At 39.2% G+C, this 15,667-nt stretch overlaps 1 protein-coding gene across 1 annotated transcript; it reads left to right on the top strand.

Annotated features, from left to right (window-relative positions):
* The first annotated feature begins 1,887 nt into the window (after positions 1 to 1,887).
* LOC132987859 (NLR family CARD domain-containing protein 3-like) lies at positions 1,888 to 14,254 on the top strand. Its single transcript, XM_061054860.1, has 11 exons — positions 1,888 to 1,979; positions 2,069 to 2,173; positions 3,651 to 3,758; positions 4,221 to 4,337; positions 5,998 to 6,076; positions 7,489 to 7,708; positions 7,913 to 9,713; positions 9,799 to 9,972; positions 12,042 to 12,215; positions 12,331 to 12,377; positions 13,011 to 14,254. Exons 1-11 carry the CDS (start codon positions 1,909 to 1,911, stop codon positions 13,592 to 13,594), a joined length of 3,480 nt encoding a protein of 1,159 aa, XP_060910843.1. The 5' UTR covers positions 1,888 to 1,908; the 3' UTR covers positions 13,595 to 14,254.
* The last annotated feature ends 1,413 nt before the right edge of the window (positions 14,255 to 15,667 follow it).

Here is a 15,667-nt window from a genome sequence, read left to right as displayed (position 1 = left end):
ATAATATAATATTAACTACAAAGTAAATAAGTACTAAAATATCAAAACTAAGAATGTGAATATATACAACCAGGATTTAACTAAGCATTACTAGTCTTAAATAGGAAGATTAAATATGGAAGATTAAATGTAAATGTGCAAAAACAGAGTTGTAAATGGTTATAAATTAAATATGAAAGATTGAATGTAAATGTGCAAAAACAGAGTTGTAGATGGTTATAAATTAAATATGAAAGATTAAATGTAAATGTGCAAAAACAGAGTTGTAGATGGTTATAAATTAAATATGAAAGATTAAATGTAAATATAATTGTCTTTGTGGTATTTATTTAAGGTTAAGGTAGTCTGTTATATATTGGTGTTTTGGGTTATTCATTATTATATCATTTATTAAGTGTCACATGGGTATGGGCGGAGATGTGTTGATTTAACTCACCTGTTCACCTTTTGTTCTCAGTGGAGGAGAGGGGGTGAGCTGGGTTGCCATATTTTTTGTTGACCGCTATTGTTTCTAGTTCACTGGGATTATGAGTTAATGCACGTTATTATAAGTTAAGTTGATTATCTTTTTTACGTTAATAAAAAAGTCAAATTTATTTTTACGTATCACAGTATTCTTTTGAAAGCATGTCGGACAAATATATTAGGCCCAACCTTAGCCTCTCAGCGGCTTCATTGTTCAGGAAAGCTGCTATACACTGAAAACAGCTCTGTGACCTACTTTTGAGTCCAAAACCACCAGTAGAGAACCAATAGGCTAGATGGTGCAGAATAAAGGTACCTAGAGTGACTAATTAAACAAGAATAAAATCAATGTTGGATCACTTCTTAGATATCACTTCAAGAAGATGCAACTTTATTAATCCCACAAGGGGAAATTAAATTTTACATTCTGTTGTTGACATGTTGACATGCTACACACACATGCACAAACAGGATCCAAAGGACATGCACTAATGGAGATATGTCAGAGTGATTGGGCTGCTCACAGCAAGAGCTGCTTGGCTGGTATAGAGGGCCTTGGCAGTGCTCAGAGGGTGAACTGGCATCTCTCCACCTACCAGACCAATTTCCCAGATTTGGTCTGCATCTAGACTTGAGCCAGCGACCCTGTATAAACCAACTCTCTCAGAACGCTCCGTTTTGGTGTGTGTCTCTTTAAACCCAATGAGCACCCCCCCCCCCCCCCCCCCCCCCCAGAGTTTTCCTAGTAGACATCACTCCTTCCCAAGGAAGAATAAAAATGGCAGACCTGCGCAAAAGTTTTGTTCTAGGCTGGAGGTGGAGTCAATGGGTGGAGATATCAGGGTATTTTTATTTTTTTTACTGGAATCCCACTGTGACAAGAGAGCAAATGTGAAACGGAGCATTTTTCTCTGTGTTGTAAGACTTATGCAGACCACAAACAAAGGACTGGATGGATTTATTTCACATTTTGTGAGTCTGTAGACACTCAGGTCACCCAAATATATGTTCAAAAAACACTGTGAAAGTGGATTTTTCATAATATGTCCCCTTTAAAGTTAGTGATGAATCTCAAAGCATGCTGTCATGCACGCTGAATGTTGTCAGGTGAAAAGATTAATTATGATACATTGTGTAAACACACAAACCTGGAACTGCTCCAGGTGATTTGTGGAACAGGTCAGCCTTGTTAGACCGGTAGTCTGGAACTAAACAATAATGATTTAAAAAAAGACAAAGTCACTCTGACACGAACAGACGAAGACTGAGGAGTCTTTTCTGTTTTCTCTCTTGATCTGGATTTGTGGAGGTAAGTATCCTCACCTATAATCAAACAGAAAGTTGAACTGTTGACACCAGTAAACATACTGCTACGACTTCGGTTGAAATGTATTTTAAAAATTAATCAATGCTTTTTGTTTGTGTCAAGATGCACTCTCCACCATGAATGTGTCTGAGGAGACCCACGATGGGGTCTGTACCACTCATCATGATAAGCAGACCAAAGTTGAGAGGTGAGATTTAAACTTCTCGGACTGTTCAGGACTGTTCATCATCTCAAAGCTCAACTGTAACCTTAACTTCTGTGTATGTTGTGTTGAAGCCTCATGAGGCAGTGGAGACCGGACCCACCTGGACCCACCTGTGTGTCCATGAAGAGCGACTCGTCCATGTTTGAGCCGATGTATTTCAAGGATGGGCAACAAATGTAAGTATTTTAAAATACTAAGTGTTAATGCTCGCCATGTTATTTTAAGATAATTATAGATTATACTAGAAAGAATTCCTGCTCTGGATGAAAAAAAATAATTTAGACATGAAGTTGATCTGACACTTAACCCTAAGTTGGTCCTGTTGCTTCGTCTGCAGCGTATACATGTGTATGAATGTGTATAAATGGGATTAGTTACTTCTGATGGTCACTTTACACAGCAGCCTCTACCATCAGTGTGTGAATGTAGGTGTGACCTGCGGTGTAAAAGTGCTTTGAGTAGTCGGAAGACTAGAAAAGAACTATACAAGCTCAAGTCCATTTACTATAAAAGATTTTTGAAAACAATATCAGCTCATTTTATCCTGTTTTGTATTTGTAATTCATATCAAGGATGGACTACTTGACAAGAATATGTCAGCATTCAATGAGGGACATCCTACATTTTTTACTAGAAAAAAAAAAAGGTTGAAGCGTCAAAAGAATGAGCGGAATCAGGTTCTCTTCAATAATTCAGATTACTAATAAATAAATGGCTGATTACACACAAAGTTCAATGTGAAGAAAGGCAGTCTGAACTGACAGTCTGAGGAATTTGATCCTGTATAACAATCCTTTATAACATCCTTTGGGAAAATGAAGACTCTGATATCTGAAGTAGTTTTTATTGATTGTTGTGTTTCTTATTTCATTCATGTGTTGTTAAAATGAAAAAAAAAAGAGTCCAAATTTTTGATTACATTTATTTTTAAAGGTTTATTTTTAGCTTTTTTTTTAGAGATAGGACAGTCAGAAATTAGGACAGAGAGAGAGAGAGGGAGAGAGAGAGGGGAATGACATGCGGGAAAGGAGCCGCCGGTCGGATTTGAACCCAGGCCACTTGACAGACTATAGCCTCCATACATTGGGAACACTCACTAACCACTACTGGCGCGCTGTGATTACATTTTTAACACTGATGGCGTTAAATTGAGTTTTGCTTAAAAATTACGAAACTGCTTTATTTAAAAAATAGCAGAAAGAATATGGTTTTAAATGTTGTTACAAAGAGGAGAAATCTAGAGAGCCCCTGAAGTCCCACCCAGAAAAAATAAAATGTTGTGCGCACAAGATATTTATTTCAGCGCACAACTGTTTGGGACTTCAAGGGCTCAGTAGAATTCAGTTTTTTAAATAATCACATCAAAAAATATAATGTACCATTTTTTTAATTTAAAGATTACAAGCCAGTTTTAATGCAATTTTTTCTGAATTGAGTGATAAACTTTTTGTGTGTTTAATCTTTTGGCAGAAAAAAACTCAAGAAATACATTCTTCAAATTTCTGTCAAATTACTTTTTACAGTGTAGTGTGATTTTTTTGTGGTTTGCTCTTAAGATCAGCCTAACCTGTCATGATGTGGTGTGTTGTTTGATTTTCTTTTGTTTAGTCATTCTGGGTCTTTTTATATACCTTCTATTATATTTGGTTGTAGCCCTGCTGAGGCACAGAAGAGACCGGACTCACCTGGACCCACCTGTGTGTCCATGAAGAGCGACTCGTCCATGTTTGAGCCGATGTATTTCAAGGATGGGCAACAAATGTAAGTATTTTAAAATACTAAGTGTTAATGCTCGCCATGGTATTTGATTATTTTTTAAAACGGCTCCGTTTTAATTTTATGAACGATACGTGTTATCCATAGTTAGGCGTGTAGCCGAGATTGACAGGTGGGCGCGATGTAACAGTTTGTCAAGAGGCCTAAAACCCACCCCAGCTCCAGGTCTCAGCCTGTGGTTAGGTTGACTGAAAGTTAGTCTGAGACAGCATTTCCAGCATGGCGGCTGCTGCCGATGAGCCTCCGGAGCCCCCTGCAGGAACAGATGGGGGACGTCACTCAGGCGTCAAACATCAATATTTACAGTCTGTGGTTTTGACTGAAGTATACTTTGCATTAACCCGGAAATGCATCAAGAATATTTTTGGTGTCATTATTCATTTTTAAAAATCATTCATTCTGTTGGCTCTTTTACTTTGAAAGGTAAATGTTGATTTTGTCTTGAAGCCAAGTGAACCAGGAGAGACCAGACCCACCTGGAACCAGCCTCGTGTCCATGAGGAGCAAGCGGTCTAAGAGTGTACCCATAGAGTTCAGAGCTGATTGGACGAGGTTCAAGCCAAGGTGAGAATTTAAGTCACAGTGATGTTGTAACTGAATCTACTCACCTGCAATAACCTGTATCTTCACTGGAGGTTTTTGAGGTTTCTCATCGTGTTTTAATGAACGGCTTTTGGGACTTTCAAACTTCATATATGCAGATAAATCGTTCTGCACGGTGGAAGTCAACCATCCAAGTGAAACATTCAGAATAAGCATAGAGTATAGAGCATGAAGTTCTCACAGTGCAAATGTGAAACGTATTGTATCATGATGCAAAAACTGACCCTTTAATGTGAGCGAACGTGTTTCGTCTGTAGCTTCATCAGGTTCGCCCAACAAACAGTAATGACAGGTATGAGTTAAATACTCACAGTCACATGACCAATCATCTTATTATAGAACAGAACAGGTTATAGCCTCAAACAAAAATGATAGCGTGCACAAAAACAACATGACATGAAGTACCAATTAATGTCAATTACATGAATTGCAGCTTCATCTAGTGTTTAAAGTTCTCTCCATTACGTCTGACCAAAAAAAAGCTGAATGCACATTAGTCTGAATGCACATTAGTCATGTTTCATGTTTCATAGATTCTCCATTCATTCATTTTCTCATTGTTTCAGAACAGTTTTTCAAACAGGCTATCAGTATTTGTGGTCTTATTCTTGAACTCTTTTGAGACTTTTTATAAACCCAGAGAATCAGCAGATTACGTTACTAAATGACCAGCAGATTAATCCACATCAAAATGTTTACTAGTTGTAGTTTTATATTCTTAAAAAGTTCAAAATGAGCTCCACCTAGAATCCCTCTATTACAGTAATGAATGATGACATCATCATGATGCTGCCAATCACAGATGTAATTTTATTGATTAATTATTCCACTGACGTCTTTTATTTTTGATAATAAAAGTTAATTATAACATTTAAAGATGTTTTTACTTACCTTACATTGCTCCATAGCAGGTAAAACCTGAATTGCAGGTTCCTTCCTTCCTCTTTCAGTTACTAGCAGGTAGTTTACGTTCAACATTCTTCTTGTAATCCTAACCGCAGCAATCATTTCCTCCCGCACTTCAAAGAAGAGAATGTTCAGTGGAATTTTTCTCATCAATGTTGTGGTGAGCTGAGATGTTTTAGTTCTCATCTAACTCGCGGTGTTTGTAAAGATATAGGATGGATCTGATGAAATGTAACAGTGTAACCACTGCACAACTGAGCAGTCCTGGAACTAAACAAATATGCCGTATATTATTATTATACCTCAAAATGCTGAACAAACCTTTTCTCCCTCAGGACATCACGTCTTTAATATCACAGCGGACTACACCATCTGTTTCACTACTTATAAATAACATTCAGGGTGGATAAACTACGGTGAAGACACAGATTTCCCTTAAAGAACATTTTCTGTTAGAGCTGTATGTATAGGGATATGATATGTGATGGAGGTCAGACAAGGTCAAATCTTGAAGTTGAGTGATTTGGATGGAAATAATCACATAAGAACATCCCTGAAATGTAATTAACCATTTCTCTTTGAGCAGTTCCTCCTGTGTGATTTTTTGAATGGTTGCTTGAGTACGTAACTCCAGCTCTCCATCATAGTACAGGCATCATTGTCACTGAGAACATGTGTGAAGGGTGAAACTATCTTGTGTATTCTGGGTCTCCAGACCTCACAGGAGGAGAGCTGAGGTCATCAGTGAGCGTCCTTCCCTGAAACATCTGACAAACCTGGACTCCATTTTCACAGTATGTACTACATTTTACATCATGACTTATGTGCAGTGAGATTGACTTCTACTATGTGAAAAGTTATATAATATAAGGTACCTGTCGATTTTGGTGCCCCCCTGTGGACGTCTAATCCTGCTGTCTTTTAACAGTCAGACGTCACACTCACTGGGAACATTTTCTTTGTAAAATGTAAAAAAAATAGCGGTTCCTTTAGCTTGCTGTAATTGTTTTGTCTGACAACTGCCCTGTGCAAGCAGTTTGAGACATTAAAAAGTGTCATGTAGAAATAGTCAACTATTCGCTGATGGTTTTGTTTACTTTTGTAGGTCATAAAGAGGCATTACTGTTCATTTCAATGTAATTCATAACCAGCTAAAAACTCCTAACTGGATCTTTAAATACATTTTAAGTGTCTCTCAGGTCTGCCCTCTTGAAAAGCTCCACACATTCTGACCTATATGATGACACCTTCTGATCAGGGTATAGAGCGCCACAGGAATGATAACACTTTGTCCTGATAAACAACATCCTGTGTTGACTCGCTCAGGGAGACGTGTTTAGTGTACCTGAAACTTCTCTTACTTCAAAGAACGCTTCCAACATGAATGCAATTACAGACCCCTATTCCAAAAAAGATGGGACTTTGTGTAAAATGAGAATAAAAACAGTGATGATTTTCTAGAAATTGAAAGCCCACAGTTCATCAGAAATAGCACAAAGACAACATATCAGATGTTGAAACTGAGAAATGTCACTTTGTTAATAAATGATATGCCCATTTAGAAAACTTTTACAAAAATATCAAATAGCATTCACATCCCAGAAGCTGAGTTCTTGGTGCTGGACAAAAAAACATTCAAAAACAGAGATTCACACACCAGAAGCTGCTCCAATTCCCTCTTAATGGGAATAATCACCACATGTGAATAGACACGGCCTATCAGGTGACCTCAGGGATATTTATATCTGGAGGTGTGTCTAGTCACTTCATGTCTGATGAAGGGCTAGGAGCCGAATCGTTACATGTCTGTTTTTGGATGTTTTTTTGTCCAGCACCAAGAACTCAGCTTCTGGGATGTGAATGCTATTTGACATTTTTGTAAAAGTTTTCTAAATGGGCATATCATTTATTAACACAGTGACATTTCTCAGTTTCTAGTGTGCAGAGGTTATCTTTCTCTGCATTTTGCCAGTTTTTGCCAGCAACATCTTTCAGAAAAGTTTGTCTGGGAAGCAGGTTAAGTATTGCCTTATGGATGTTTAATTCATAGGAGCAGTTGGTTGTGAGAAAATACCTGGCACAATGACACCCAGAACAAAAGAGTCTTCATATTTCAGTTTTTACAGAGTCAGCTTTCAGCAGAGTTGGGTGGATATCATGCTCTTTGCTCTCATCATTGTATCAACATGTGTTTTTCCTCATCTAGCTTCTTGAGGAGAATATTGTGACTTTTGTGAAGAATGAGCTCAGAGAGTTCAGGAACGTTCTGGATGCAGAATGCTTAGGGAAGCTAAGAGAGGATGAAGATGACGACATGGTTGGTGGTGAAGAAGATCAGAGAAGCAACAAAGAAGCATTTCTGAAGCTCACTCTGAGTTTCCTGAGGAGAATAAAGCAAGAGACCCTGGCTGACTCTCTGCAGTGCAGTAAGTTAATTTAGCACAACGTTGGATATTGGGGTTATCTATGACTGTATATCAATATGGACAAAGTGTCTCCATCTCCTTCTGTTGTACAAAGTGAAGCCAAAATACACTTGAGATTGACGCTGACATATCACGCTGGTTATGTTATTCACATTCACATTTATCTGAGGATCCATTAGCTGATGATATTTGTTCTTTCCTCAGAAACTCTTGCTGTGATTTGTCAACGTAAGCTGAAGTCAAGACTAAAGAGGAACTTTCAGTATTTGTTTGAGGGAATAGCAAAAGCAGGAAACCCGACCCTCCTAAATCAGATCTACACGGAGCTGTACATCACAACGGGAGAAAACAAAGAGATCAATGATCAACATGAGGTCAGGCAGGTAGAAGCAGTTTCACAAAAACCAGCAAGTTCAGAGAAAACCATAAGATGCAAGGATATATTTGGGCCTTTGCCTGAGAGAGCTGCACCAGTCAGAACTGTGGTCACTAAGGGAGTGGCTGGCATTGGGAAAACAGTCCTGACGCAGAAGTACATCCTGGACTGGGCTGAAGACAAAGCCAACAGAAATATTCAGTTTATATTTCCATTTACTTTCCGAGAGCTCAATTTGCTGAAAAAGAAGAAGTTCAGCTTGGTGGAACTTCTTCATCACGTCTTCACCGAAACCAAAGAAGCAGGAATCTGCAGATTCAGTGAGCTCAATGTTGTGTTTATCTTTGACGGTTTGGATGAGTGTCAGCTTCCTCTGGACTTCCACAATAATGAGATCCTAACTGATGTCACACAGCCAACTTCAATTGAAGTGCTGCTGACAAATCTCATCACAGGTAAGCTACTCCCCTCTGCCAACATCTGGATAACAACTCGGCCAGCAGCAGCAAATCAGATCCCGCCTGAATGCATTGACATGGTGACAGAGGTGAAAGGGTTCAGTGACCCTCAGAAGGAAGAGTACTTCAGGAAGAAATTCAGAGATGAAGCGCAGGCCAGCAGAGTCATCTCCCACATCAAGACATCCAAAAACCTCCACAATATGTGCTACATCCCGGTCTTCTGCTGGATCAATGCTGCGGTTTTAGATGACCTTTTGAAAACCAGAGAGAGGGGAGAACTTCCTAAGACCCTGACTGAGATGTACATCCACTTCCTGGTGGTTCAGACCAAACAGGGTAATGTCAAGTATCACAGCGATGCATCAACAGATTCAGTCTGGAACACAAAGTCCATGAAGACCATTCTCACTCTGGGGAAACTGGCTTTCGAGCAGCTGGAAAAAGGAAACTTTATCTTCTATGAAGCAGACCTAAAAGAGTGTGGAGTAGACATACATGCTGCCTCGGTCTACTCAGGACTATTCACAGAGATCCTCAAAGAAGAGTATCATGGGCCAAGCCAGGATAAGGTGTTCAGCTTTGTGCATCTGAGCATTCAAGAGTTTCTGGCAGCACTTTATGTTTTTTTGACGTTCATCAACCATGGCGTTGACCTTCTGAGAAAAAAGCAGTTTGCCTCAATACAGCCTCTGCCATTAGGGCATAGTTCTAGCTTTAAACATTTCTACCAGAGAGCAGTGGACAAGGCTTTACAGAGTCCAAATGGACACCTGGACCTGTTTATCCGCTTCCTCTTGGGACTTTCACTGGAGACCAATCAGACACTGCTAAGAGGCCTGCTGAAAAAGACAAGAGGCAAACCACAGGACACTGTTGCAGTGTACATCAAGAAGAAGATCCAGGACAATCCTTCTCCAGAGAAGAGCATCAATTTGTTCCACTGTCTGAATGAGCTGAATGAACTCTCTCTGGTAGAGGAGATGCAACAATACCTGAGATCTGGAACTCAGTCTAAAAACGAACTCTCTCCTGCACAGTGCTCGGCGCTCATTTTTATCTTACTGTCGTCACAAAAAGATCTTGATGAGATTGACCTGAGGAAATTCTCTGCCTCAGAGGAGGGACTGCTGAGGCTGCTGCCAGTGGTTAAAGCATCCAAAACCTCCATGTAAGTATGCAGATAAAATGTCATAAATAACTACAGAGAACAAGGAAACACTTCACTCGCAAACATTTTCTCTTTCTTTTTTCAGGCTGAGTGGCTGTAACCTCTCGAGTAGAAGCTGTGCAGCATTGACCCCAGTTTTGTCCTCCATGAACTCTTCTCTGAGGAAGCTGGACCTAAGTAACAATGACCTGCATGATAAAGGAGTAGAGTTACTCTCAGATGGACTGAAGAGTCCTCACTGTAGATTGGAGATTCTAAGGTCAGTTCTCTATTTAAGATAAAGAATAAATGAAAGTATTATCATAACCGTTCACATTACACGTCAGTAAAGCTTGTTGACCATTTTAAAACAACCATGATATCAATTTACAGCAAGTGTCTCAAAGAAATATATGAAATAACCAGGACAGGACTGTTCCCCACTCAAGTAGCCTATTTGGAGTTTGGATTTTTTTGTGTCAAAATTATATAAATGTATTTGACTGTGTTGGAATGTGCACATTTTTATTTTATTACCAGTGGTGTATATTTAACAGTGACCTGTGTATACTTTATGTTGACTCACATGTTGGTACTTTATTCTAATGGAAGCTGCTAAGAGCCTCAGTCAAGGAATTCGGTTGTTTCTCAAAGGCTGCTATATTCAGGGCAACTTGCATTCTGCCATGCTGGCTTTTGTGTCTTATTCTGCCTTGCCGCAAAACCAATCGCCCTTTGGGGACAGATAAGGTTGAAGTTGTGTTGAGTTGAGTTGAGGTCTCATTAAGGAGACAACTGGGCTGATAGATATGTCAAACAAACATTTGACTGAGGACATCATAGATCTATTCCCCTGTAAGACCAAAAGTCTGGGTGCGTTCAAATTGTCCCTCCTATCTCCTTTCACTATCCACTTCACCTTAACCCCGCGAAAACATCATGAGGTCAAGGAAAGATGTTAGGAGAATTCATAAAGGACTTAGGGAAAGGCGATCTCGTTGCTCTGACAATCCGACCGCATTTTCCACTAGGCGACATCATTAAATGCGACGGGCCGGCGGAGGTTAATGACGCGGGTCTGCCGTGTTGAAACTACAATGTTCCGAAAATGGACTACAAAAAACGCATCTAAAAAAACTTTCCCCTGTGTCTTCTTACCGGTGAAATAATCCTAATTAACACAAGGTTGGGATTGAAATAAAAGAAATATAGGCTACCAGGCTACAAGTGACAAAAGTGAAACAATCACCTTCCTGTCCACTCATAAATCAACATCAACATAAATATGATTGTATGAAATTAATTGTTACATTTATGTAAGATATAACCTACACATAATATTTTAAGCATACAAATGTACAACTGCACAAAGCATTCTTAAGTGAATGAAATACGTTGAATAAAACATCATCTGGATAAAAATGTCTCTTATCTTTTATCCCTTGATCTGTGTCACTTTACGATCATCGTTAATGTCCGTGAACGGTCAGATGCGCGACTCGCTTTAAATGTTGCGGCCGCAAGGAATTGTGGGGCGGCATATCTCATCTCCTTTCGTAAAGGATGGTCCAGTGTATCCTATGCTAAAGGAGGCTATAAAGGAAGCATTGGCAGCTCTTATCATGGCCGCCACTTAAATGCTTCCGGGGTTAAGGTAAAGTGGATAGTGAAAGGAGATAGGAGGGACAATTCGAACGCACCCCCTGTCTACATTTCATCCTGTATACTCCACATGACTTATGACATGTATGATCAATTCAATCAATCAATCAATTTTTATTTGTATAGCGTCAAATCATAACATGTGTTATCTCGAGACACTTTACAAAAAGCAGGTAAAATACCTTACTCTTTGTCTTTTAACATTACAAAAGAGCAGGTAAAAAGACCTTACTCATTATGTTACAAAAAGCAGGTAAAAGACCTTACTAAGTTACAAAGATCCGGCCTATCCATCATGAGCACTTTAGCAACGCAGCAAAAGTTACAGTGGTAAGAATAAACTGCCTTATTAAAATCGGCCTGCCAGAAATCTTGTTCTGGCAGGCCGTCAACCAACGATCTCGATGAGCCTAAGAGAGCTCAAGAGCTACCAGGAAAGTAGGTGGTTAGTGACTGAGATTTACAGATAGATACATGCAGTAATATGATGTACTGTATATGCACAGAGAGAAAGAGAGAGAGAGAGAGAGATAAGAGCTCAAGGTGCCAGTTCCCCCGGTAGTCTAAGTCTATAGCAGCATAACTAGGAGCTGGTCTACACCAGCACCAGCCCTAACTATAACATTTATCAAAAAGGAAAGCAATGAGCTGAATAAAAAAAAAGAATCTTTGTTTATGTATTTGCAGCCTCTCAGGCTGTCTGGTCACAGAGAAAGGCTGCACTTTTCTGGCCTCAGCTCTTAACTCAAACCCCTCCTATCTGAAAGAGCTGGACCTGAGCTACAATCATCCGGGAGACTCAGGAGTGAAGCTGCTCCGTGCTGCAATGGATAACCGACAGTGGAAACTGGAAACTCTCAAGTAGTGTACTTAACATAATTACACATCATTTCATTATGGCAACATATGAGGCTAGTGTTAAAGTGTTTGTTTATTGTCCTTCATTTTCGTTTATCATTTCCTTCCTCTTCCACAGGATTGATCATTGTGGAAAAGGTCGGCTGAAGCCATCACTCCTTAGGTGTAAGTTATACTTTACAGTATACTTTCTTACGTCACTGATCCCATTATAAAATAGAAAAGCGGCTGTAGCTCAGTTGGTAGAGTCAGCCGTCTCTTAAGCGGAAGGTCAGGGGTTTGATCCCCAACTCCACAGCCACATGTCTGTTGTGTCCTTGGGCAAGATACTTAACTGTAGCATCGTCGGCAACATATGAATGTGTATTAATCAGATTAGTTACTTCTGATGGATACTTTACATAGCAGCCTTTACCATCAGTGTGTGAATGTGTAGGTGTGACCTGCGGTGTAAAAAGCAATTTGAGTAGTCAGAAGACTAGCAAAGCGCGATACAATCTCAAGTTCATTAACCATTTAAAGGAACGTTTTTCATTGCCACTGTTACCAAACGTTTGATTATGTTAGGTTCCTCTAAATAATTTAACAATGATTAGTTTCTAAACCTGCCCTTTTTTAAAGTTTTTCATTTTCTTCATAATGATTGATTAATTGATTTATTGAGTGAAGATGACTTCACCATACTTAATTATGCCTACGAATATAAACATTTAATTCAAATAGGATTTACCAAAAACCTGTAGAAGAACAGAATCAATGGGTTGCCAACTTGTTTTTGTTTCTTGTTCCTTCCATCAGATTTCATTGAGCTTACATTGGACCCCATCACAGCAGATAGGAACCTGTTGCTTTCTGACAACAACAAAGGAGTGATGTTGGTAAGAGAAAAGCAGCTGTATCTTGATCATCCGGACAGATTTGACACCTGGAAACAGCTGCTGTGCGATCAAGGCCTCACTGGACGTTGTTATTGGGAGGTCAAGTACAATGGAAGGGTAAACATAGGAGTGACTTACAGTGGCATCAACAGGAGAGGAGATGGTGATGACTGCTGCATTGGATGGAACGATCAGTCCTGGAGTCTGGTCTGCTCCCCTCGGGGTTACACTGCCTGGCACAATAACACACCAACAGAGATAACTAAACCCCAGGTCTCTTGTTCTAATGGGGTAGCAGTGTATCTGGACTGGCCTGCTGGCACTGTGTCCTTCTACTGTCTCCCATCCATAATCTCCTCAGTCAAACCAACCCACCTCCACACCTTCCACTCAACGTTCACAGAACCCCTCTTCCCTGCCTTCGGGTTTGGACGGCTGCTTGAGTTGGTGACCGACTCGACTTTATCACCAGCCTCAGTTTATCTGACACATATAGACGAATGAAATCCAGCTTCATGTTCGTTCATTCAGGACACTGAAGGCATAAGCCTGAGCTGTAATCATTGCTTATCATGACTTAAGCTGAGCATTCACTCTATGATTGTATAAATGTTGAGGTGGAACTTTAACTCACACTGTGAATCGTTTATGACGCAAAACCAAAGCTCACAAATGACGGGCTTACACTGGACGGTCTAAATATCAAGCATGACATGAGTGCTCACACTGTTTGTGTTAAACCTGGACTGCACAATGATAACAAAGTTACCTTTAAAAGCTTCCACAGATGGAAGTAAAAGTCAGATCTATGTGTATTGTAGACGTCTCATATGCACTGCTTGAATACACAGTCAAAAATGCTCTTACTCTCACAGCTTCCATCATTTATTTTTCATGACATTAGGGGGAGCACACATCAATCTTCCGGTTTGCACAGGTGCAATCAGGAAGAAAAGTCCTTAAAGTTGGGGAATCAGCTCTTGGTTCTGCTTTCACTGTGTGAGAGTAGAAGAAGAAGATATACTTTATTAATACCGCAAGGGTAAATTCAGTTTTATACTCTGTTGTTGAACATGCTACACACACACATGGCTGAAATACACACACATGGCTGAAATACACACACATGCACAAACAGGTTCCTATGGACATGCTCTAACAGAGAGACGTCAGAGTCAGGGAGCTGCCCATGTTACACCCCTGTACAGAGTACTGTAAGGGGAGAAATAAAGAAGAAACAATCACGTTGTTGCTGGCTTTCATTCAATGATGTAATGAATAATAAGAAAAAACACATCACATTTTCATTGTATACAATTATATACTTAGACAAACATACATGCACTGTTTAATACCTTTACATCTGTGATATAACAGGCTAGCATTTCTCAATATTGTATAATCCACTGCTTGTTTTATGTTAACACATTTAACTCTTTCTTAGTTGCTTTAGTAGTTATACACATACACACTTGCAGAGTGATATTTCTTTAAACTGTACCATGTAACTGTAATTGTTCAACTGACCGATACAACTTAAATAACACACTCTCAGTAGACGCACTACACGTGTCTCTATCGCGCTCTGTCTGTGTGATTCAAGCTAGCATGCACGCATCACGGCAAACACATTCATACTGAACACGCTTCATAAACATACTGAAATTACTTTGTATACAGAAAACATATCACTAACTTGTTCCCGAAAACTTACAACACATTTACACTTGGTTTTATTCACTTTTAACCAGTATACCTGTAAGGGGAGAAATAAAGAAGAAAGAAAAAAACACGGTGTTGCTGGCTTTCATTCAATGGTGTAATGAATGACGCTCAGACAGTAAAACAATAACAATAAGTAAAACAAGTGTAAAACAATAACAAAAGCTTAAGACCAAACCAATCAATTACCAATATGCTTTTAAACTTAACCTTAGGAACATGAATTAACATTAATTTATAACTAACCTTTTAGCAGGATATATAACATTTTAGAAAGACACTAGTTTTAACATATTATTAGTTTAACTTAGTGCACAACCTTATATCCATTACACCCACAGCGAGTGCTGTGTAAAGATACATTTGTAATCATGTTCCAGGTTTGGCTTGAAAAAACATGTAGAGAGGGTTTGAAAACGCTGAGGTGCAGAGTCCCTTAATGGACAGCAGAGGGAGCTCACAGTTAAAAAATACCCAAATGGCGACATGTTCCTGCCCACAAATGTGAAAACCTATAATGACAAGAGATGTAGTACCTCATACATACGCCTCCATACCTTATTTTCATGAAAGAAAACCATTTTTAAAAAGTATTGGTTAAGGTTTTGGGGATTATTTAATACACCACTGGTCATGTGCAGAAATGTGAAAACCTACAAGAGATGCAGTATGTCATCCAATATGCCTCCATCCTCTACTTTTCCCTCCTAGAAAATCATTAAATAGTAGGTTGTCTGAGGTATTGGTTAGTGTATTTAATACACCAATAAGAAAATAAATGTGTTTCTACATGTTTAATAAAAGTGTTTTTGTTTTTGAATTGAGCAGAGTTGAATGAATAATATTATGACCCAG

This window comes from Labrus mixtus, chromosome 1 (assembly GCF_963584025.1).
Source record: "Labrus mixtus chromosome 1, fLabMix1.1, whole genome shotgun sequence".
Lineage (NCBI taxonomy): Eukaryota > Metazoa > Chordata > Actinopteri > Labriformes > Labridae > Labrus > Labrus mixtus.
This window is presented reverse-complemented; position numbering and strand designations above follow the sequence as displayed.

Bases quoted from the DNA above. Each gene is read 5' to 3' on its own strand.
- LOC132987859 (XM_061054860.1), top strand. From the start codon at position 1,909: ATGAATGTGTCTGAGGAGACCCACGATGGGGTCTGTACCACTCATCAT. The intron at 1,980-2,068 runs GTGAGATTTAAA...GTTGTGTTGAAG, and splicing joins AAGCAGACCAAAGTTGAGAG to CCTCATGAGGCAGTGGAGAC. The intron at 4,338-5,997 runs GTGAGAATTTAA...CTGGGTCTCCAG, and splicing joins TGGACGAGGTTCAAGCCAAG to ACCTCACAGGAGGAGAGCTG.